The 8357-nt window shown below is 36.2% G+C and overlaps 1 protein-coding gene across 8 annotated transcripts in view; it reads right to left on the reverse strand.

Annotated features, from left to right (window-relative positions):
- AKT3 (AKT serine/threonine kinase 3) overlaps nucleotides 1–8357 on the reverse strand; it is a 256037-nt gene that overhangs the window by 60997 nt on the left and 186683 nt on the right. For 6 of the 8 annotated variants that reach the window (XM_019647580.1, XM_019647579.1, XM_019647583.1 and 3 more), the window contains one exon: nucleotides 3047–3169. The exons of the other annotated variants lie outside the window; for them this stretch is intronic. In XM_019647580.1, coding sequence (XP_019503125.1) covers nucleotides 3047–3169 — 123 coding nt within the window. The remainder of the gene's footprint in view (nucleotides 1–3046; nucleotides 3170–8357) is intronic. 8 annotated transcript variants of the gene reach the window in all.

Genomic DNA, 8357 nt, shown 5'->3' on the forward strand with positions numbered 1-8357 from the left:
AATTAATTAGTAGACAACCAGTATATATTTGACAATATTAAATAAAATGGAAAAAAATATATATAGTAAAAAACCAGAAAAATATATTAACATGGTAATAGTAATTAATGCTAGATGGTGAGATTTAGAGTGGCTTCTATTTGTTTTAGATCTTGAAAACTGCTTGTAATTATTTGGTTAATATCTGTTCCCCAGCAACACTGTGCTTTCCTTAAATGCAGAGACCCTGTCTCGTTTGTGTCATATAGTAAGTACTAAACACACAGCACAGAAACCAGCTTGTAGCAAGCAGCCAATAAACTTGTGTTTCAATTGAATTGAAATAACTTTTTGGCTTTTGGATGTTTTTTGCATTGAGTATGTACAATTGTTACTTTTATAATAAAAAAAGTTATATATCTAGGTTTCTAAAATATATATTGTTGATCCTTGTACCGATTTAGGCTAATGACAAATTTAATATTCTCTTTATTTTTTCCTTGGCAGAGGCACAGAGTAAAAAGAAAGACTATGCAAGTACTCTATAATTTTGCACCCTCAGCACCATACCTGATATGAAGCACGTATGCATTTAATATATATGTATTGCAAAGAATAAAGTTAAATTCAATCCTACTTCCCAAAGAATTATTTAAAAGGAAAATAAGGACTAAGGTTCTGAAGGTGAAGTATTTTTATTAGAAACAAACAAAAAATAAACCCTATTCAATAACTGAAGAACCTTGTTTTCATTTTAAAAAAGAATGTTATTTGCTGCTCAAGCAAGGAGCACATCTTTATAAATTTAAGTTCCTTTAGGCGAAGACTAGATGCTTTTTTGTGTGTGTTGTGCTTAGCCATGCTGTAGAAATACAGCAATATAAATAAATTATTTTAACCTACTAAACAAATATACAGTCTATATCTCAGCACAAACCCAGAATGCTTATTTTGACAATAAATTTCTATATTTAAACAACGGTTACATTCTTAAAGCAACAAACTTCCCCCAAAATAAAGATCTGGACTCAGAAAAATGTCCTGAGAATTACTACTGCAATCTTAGATTTTAAACTCAATTATATCTTTTTTTCTTGCAAATACTGCCTACAGCTTTTAGTGTTTCCTTTGTAACAGTAAAAGACTGATTAATGAGAGAATAACAAAATATGCTCAATACAGGTCTCGTTAATTTAAATGATTACATTCATTATCATAATATTAATTGAAATTGGAACCTGAGTATCCTAAAGACAACTAATTAATTAAGCCCTGAGATATGGCAGTCTGTTCAGTCATGCTGCTTAGCCCATCCCTTGGGTTTACAAAAAGACCCAAGATGAAAAGAATGGCTCCAGCTCACCTACAGGAAGCTAATGAACAATACTGTCTTAGTCTGCACTGGCTGCTATGACAAAATACCATAAACTGAGTGGCTTATAAACAGTAGAAATTTATTTCTCACAGTTCTGGAGGCTGGGAAGTCCAAAGTCAATGCACTGACACAATGGGTGTCTGGTGAGAACCTGCTTCGGAGTTCATAGCCAGCTAGCGGTCTTTTTGCTGTGTCCTCATTGGCGGAAAAGGAGAGTGAACTCTCCGGAGGCCTCTTCTTATGAGGGCGCTAATACTATTGAGGAGGGCTCCACCTGCATGGCCCAATAACCTCCCAAAGGCCCCACTTTCGAGTACATCACACTGCGGACTGAGTTTCAACACATGAGTTTTGGGGAGACACAAATGTTCAGTCTAGAGCAAATACTATACTACATGATTGGAAAAGCATTAGTTACAGGATAAAAGGAACATTTAATGGCTACTTTTATAGGATCAAGCAAACTTATTCTTTCCCTTAGCAGGTAATTCATATCAATCACCTTCCAGATAATGTCTATTCTTTTCACAAGCTGAGCTCACAGTTTGCGTGCATTTCACAGAGAAAACTTAATACAAAGTAACATAAATTTACATTTAGTTTTTGAAGTACATTGCTTTCAGAAAGGACAGTGATATAGACATGATATAAATATAAAAATGCCATATTTTAATAACATAGTTAAATATAAAATTTCTTAAAATACAAATTAAATGCTTAGGATGCTACAGGACAATTGAACCATGAGAACAGCTAATTGGTAGTAATTGTATCAGCTATCAATGATCAGCTAAATACTCCAAGCCCTGTTCTTCTAGTTCTTGCCCTNAATTTCCTTAATATGGCCAATCTAATTCAAAACAGTGTCATGAGAATCACTACCACCTTTTATGTGCTACCCCAGGGGTCAGCAAACTATAGCCCATGGGTGAAATCTAGCCTCCTCCTTGTTTAGGTAAATAAAGATTTACTGGAACACAACCAGACACACTCATTTATGTGCAGTCCGAGCGCCTTTTACCCTGCGATGGCAGAGTGGACGGGTTGCAAAAGAGACTGTCTGGGCAGCAAAGCCTAAAATATTTCCTATTTGGCCTTTAAAGAACATTTGCCAATCCCTGAGCTTTTCTGAGCATATCATCAGAAAGGAACTTTGAGAAGTCAAGTCACACTTACCAATGAAACAAATACAGTACTTTTTAACCAAATTAATAAAAGACTATATTAAAATGCTTTAGGTACTTAAACCCACCAAAAAAATTAATACCAAAATCAAAACAAATATTTTCCTCCCAATAAACTTATTATACAAGTTTCTTCATAATACATCACAGGATGTTAGGCTCTAATGAGACTTATTTTTAAATGTCACTTGCAAAGTGCCTTGACTCATAATCAGATGTTTAATGTTACTTAAACCATTTACAGAAAAATGAAACTATTCTTGGTAGATGATACTTCATCAGAGCAGTCAAGGAGAAATTTGTTTGCACACCAAAAACTCGAACATAAAGGAACTACACACATTATTAGTGAATGAAATGTCCTCTCAAACGCAGTAAACTAGTCTTAAACAGAGTGCTTTCTTTCCCAAACAAATCTGCTTTTCTCCAAACCATGTAACTTTGTAATTACTTTGATTGTCCCCATAGTCTTTGCAAAAACAAATTTTGATTACTTTTTTTTTTTTACCTTGAGATCACGGTACACAATCTTTCCGGAATGCAGATAGTCCAAAGCAGAGACAATTTCTGCACCATAGAAACGTGTGCGGTCCTCAGAGAACACCCGCTCTCTCGACAAATGGAAAAACAGCTGCAGGGTAAACAGCAGGGACAGCATTGTAATAATTACTGATTTAGTGGGGGAAATTAACACAAACATAAAACACCTCTCATCACCATATTGTGATGATAGATAGTGTACTCTCAGTGGACACTGAGCACTCTTAGACAGCAGCTGGCTTATCTTTGCCAGGTTTCCAAGGGGAGACTGCGAGCTGTTAAATCAGCGTTTTAATCAATATACCAATCTTGTTTAAGGCATTCTGCTTGCTACCCATTTAACCTTCAGTTACCAGAGAAAAGAAGGATGCGTCATCAGACTGCATCGCCCCCTTTCTATACTGTGGCTGCGCTCTTTCAAGGTACTGAGACACTATTAAAATAAATGAACACGAGCATAGATGTAATATTTCTACTTAATCATTTGATTCACATTTGATTTCTAAGAAAGGACTGCTGATTTGCTGAAGCTGATTTATGGGAACTTTTCTATTCTACATCTGTTGATTCAATATGATATTTATCATGAAACATCTAGAAGTGTTTTCAAAGTTTGAATCAATGTTTTCTACGGTGAAAAACGTAAGCATTTAACTTTTTGTTTCAGGAATGCCCCAAACGGTCTGAGAAGCTCCCATTCCCCTTATGATTCTCAAAGTATATTCTATTTTCAATAATAAACGACACCACCAATCTTTTCTCATGTAATCACTTAAACTATAAGCCCAGCCATTTCTTAGCTAATCACCACTCAATGGTCAACAAACATTTGTTGGCTGCTCGCTGTGGCTAAGAATCCAGCTCTCCATTTAGGCCAGCTCTTTATTTAAGAAGCTGCCTATCTCATCTCTGAGCTGGACAGTGTTTGAGGAAGGAGCAGGTTTCGGGTACTGTGAATTGACTATTGACCTTTGTTGTGCTATTTCATTTCACTGTATTAAGGAACCCTCAAGAACAATGAAAGATTGCTGGCAGTGCTGAGTACATTGCCAGGTATCACGTTAGATACTCAGTGCATGTACGTGATTAAATTAACCCATCAGTCAACGTATCCTTGACGGCAAGATCAGAAATTAACTACACCTTGACATGGATCACTGACTCTTAGTGCTTCCACAAATTTATAACAATTACGGTTAACAAGATTTGATCCACACACATCAAATCATAACTTTGGTACATAAAAGAGGTTCCCTACGGATTCTTTCTCCCCTTTTCCCACCTTCACCTCCACTTAAGAGTCTATCATTGTTTTACCATAAACTTTATGCATAACCCATAGTCATAGTAAAGAGTGAGAGGTGATATCATGTAACTGTGTCCAAAAAAAACACACAAAAAACTGGCTCAACATTAGTTATAGTAAAACTAAAATATCAGGCAGATATCTCTACTCTTTAATGCTCTCTACTCCACTGTCATGTTTTATCAAATCTGAGATGTTATTGACTAGGGGCCCCTCATCGTTTCATGTGAACACCAAGAAAGAAAAAAATATTGCCAATTAAAACTGACACCATCGTATTTGATATTTTTATAAGTATATATTTTTATATTTAAACAACATTCGATTGCAGAAATGTTAAATGTGTCTGACAAATGATCAAATACAGTATGCTAAAAATCAAACCAATGTATACAATTACTCAGGGAAAATTTTTCAAAATTTATTTATTTTATATAGGCAGATGCGTGCACACACACACACACACACACACACACACACACACACTTAATTCATCACCATTCAAACGATGACAGGAAGTAGAAAGAAGCAGGAATATCAGTAAAACCATTCTGAATCATTTCTGGGTCAAAATAATTTCTNGTCTAACAGTTCACGCTTTGAGCAGAGAGAAATATTAGACATATACCTCATAGAGTAGCCATGAAAAAAAGGCAACATTTTTTACCCAGTTGAATTGAATAGGAATTATCTGATAGACGGTCTTGATTCTTTGTCTATAGCAAAAAAATGGTAGATTTAGCAATCTTTTTTCCTTTGTGCTTGTGAACAAGAAATTACAGCAAGAAAGTATTACGCTCCTTCCTGCTCTCGCTGGTACCTAGAATAAAATTAAACTCTAAAATCCCTAGCTGTGCTGAACACAGTGCTTCTCAATCTTTGACTATACTTCCTAGTACAATAAAAACTGAAATTGGTAGGAAGGGAGTAGCAGGGTCCGTGGCCAGGCTGCTGGCGGCCGGACCTGGCTGGCTCGGAGACTCCTCTGACCGCCTTCTGGGCTGAGGGAGGCCGTGCTTGAGCACATCTGTAACCCACATATGCCACATAGGCTGGGGAGCCCTGTCTAACACATGCCAAGCGAGCTATTAGAAAGTTTTAAAACTTTCTAACATAATAGTCAAATACAGATATATATTCTAACATATGTATCTTTTATTTAAATGGCTGACAGTGTTATTAAACAAAGGGATGAAAATAGTAGTTCCGAAGGGCTCTGATGATTATCAGAAACATAAAGAAACAAGTCCTTCATTCACTCTTATGCCCCCTTTTAACACAGTGGCATCAAACTCAGTGCTGGGTACCAAGACTGCCTCGGGCCCAATAACAGAGTAAAGGGTTTCTCATCTGCACACTGTATGTTTGGGCTTATGGGTATCAAAGTGCCAACATGTCCTACACGCTGACCTGCAGGAGCTTAATTAAGAGGGTGTGCTGAAACACTGAAGAAAACATCCCTCCACTTTCACCCTTCCTAAGAATAAAAAGGGTTTATAACATACAACAGCAAAGACCTCACCGAGGTTACTAAGCTATTTAAGAAGTTACTACAAATTAGGACCCTAGCCCAATAGTACAATCTCTCTTTTGAGATGGAGGGGGTCATAATAGCTGTGGCTTACAGTTTCTATAGAAGATGGAATGCAGAGTAACTGTCTGGTGAGGAGCAGGAGTCGGGGACGTGCCTGGAGACTCTGTGGAAAGCCAGCGAGCTGTTTTTATTTAGGCTGTGAGCTTATCAGGGGTAAACGTCAGGGAGCTGATGAAGATGGGAGGGCAGCCGTCAGGCAATGGAGCCGTCCCATTGTGCCACCACCAAGTCTTAGAAATGATCTAAATCTATTTAGTGGACTCTCATGGTGATAATGTAAGTGGTTAAATTAATCATTTAACTCTCTGATTAGGTAGAAAACAAGATTAGATTTTCCAGAAATAGAATATAGTAGCAATTTATGTATTATTTTCTGTCCCCCGCCGCCACCCTGTCATAAACTCTCAGAGAAATTAATTCTTAATGAATTCCAGTATCATTATATGCACTTTGCAAATGTCCCTATTAGGCCTACTCTGTAGTTTGGAATGGTCAGGGTCATTGAAAAAAAAAAAGTTATACTTGCAAAATAAGAACTAAGCAGAAACGAAGGTTTTAACACTTTTGCACTAGTGCAAATTCTTAGAAGAGATTTCTTCGAAATTGTATGCTGTGATGAAGCGATGCCCGTTTTTCCTAAGTCATCACAAAGAATCTGGGTGCTACGGACACAGAACTTCTTATCATTGACATGTATTGACAAATTAAACAAACTTACTTCTTAAGGTGCAACAAAGGTTGCGCTATTTTTTCTGTTGTTATGAACATGAAGTTATTAGAAACCATGAACTGATAAAACACCTTAAATTAAATTGCCCATGAAGTAAGGCTCTGCCTCCAGTGAGAAACGGGATACAGGCAAATGGGTACTGATTTCCTTGAGCGTCACAGCTAACGCAGGCATCTCAAAAAGATTTGCGTTTGAATAAACACAAGGCAAGGAGATGAGAGACAAATCTGAGACTGATCAATCCAAGTGGACACCTAAATCAGGTGTTGATGATGCCATTTTTAATACATCTGGTGTAAATATATTCATAACGTTCATTCTCTTATCTTCAGCAGCTTTACTAGAATTTTAGGTTTACAAAGATCTCCCAGAGTTCTCAATGCACTCTCCTATCTAGATTTCATTTCAACTCTAGAAAGTCAGAATGATGTAATAAAAAGAACATCAGACCTGGGGCTAGGGTTCATGGGCTCCAATAATCTTGGCTGTGTCACCAATGTGGTCCATTTCTTTGAATGAGTCACTTATTAGGCTTCTAGGCTTCAAAGATCTCATCTGTAAACTATAGGCCAGCTCTAAGCTTCTGTGATACCACCCACAGGGCCTCACTCTCACGCATAGTCTTGAGAACTATGGATGCACATAGCTGGTATAAATTTTGAATGGTTGGCTTTTTACATTGTATGTATTCTTCTTGGTGTATGTTCATATGGTTTCTGTCCCATGCTATATACATTTACTTAGGCCTTTAAGGTTATATTTGAAATAAACTAAGAGAGCAGAGACCACTTGATTATCTATGTAAATGGTCACTTTATGACTGGTATTCATGTATAAAATAGGTACTTTATGCTACAGTTTAATAAATTTAGTTTAATTCCATCATCAGAAGGGATGGGGCAATGAAACTCATCTTAATGAACGTCAATATACCAATATGTTCATTCATTTAATGAGAAATGGTTAATGGTAAATATTGACCAAAACCATCTCAATTATATCATTTTTTAATCAATGCTGACAATCAAACAAGCATTCTTTTCTTTGTTTCTTTGTTTCTACCTTCCAGCTTTAAGCATTCACATTTCCTGACGTCCTGGAAGTTCCCCGTTTTTTAAGTTTTCCCTTAAAATATATACAGTGGTGGTAGTGGGGGTGGGAAGGATTGACTCAGGCAGAGAAGAGCTAACTATTTCTAAGAAAATTTGGAAATGCCATATAACTTATGTTCTACATTTTGTCATGCCATATAACAAATTTCTTTTTTTATAAATCTAGATTCAAGACATTTAAACATTATGGGGTTATCTGGCCATGCAGACATAAGATACAAGAATACTAAATTCTGCCACATTCCTGGGTTATAAAAAGCTTCAGGCTAAATATAATAATATTGTTGATTTGGATTCATCATCCCTCCCCTGGATGTTTTATAGTTGCATAGTTCATTTTTCCTAAATACAGTAATTTACAGCTTCTTTTAAACTTTAACAAATAATAATATGATGTAAACATACATACTTATTTCATTGTCATCGTGTACAATAATACTTTTCAAGACAGTTACTCCTTAGGGTCATTCATAACATAAAGGTATATGATAGGAACATCTTGAAATAACCTACACAACTACTTAAATAATTAGATAA

Source organism: Hipposideros armiger, unplaced genomic scaffold, assembly GCF_001890085.2.
Source record: "Hipposideros armiger isolate ML-2016 unplaced genomic scaffold, ASM189008v1 scaffold_113, whole genome shotgun sequence".
NCBI lineage: Eukaryota > Metazoa > Chordata > Mammalia > Chiroptera > Hipposideridae > Hipposideros > Hipposideros armiger.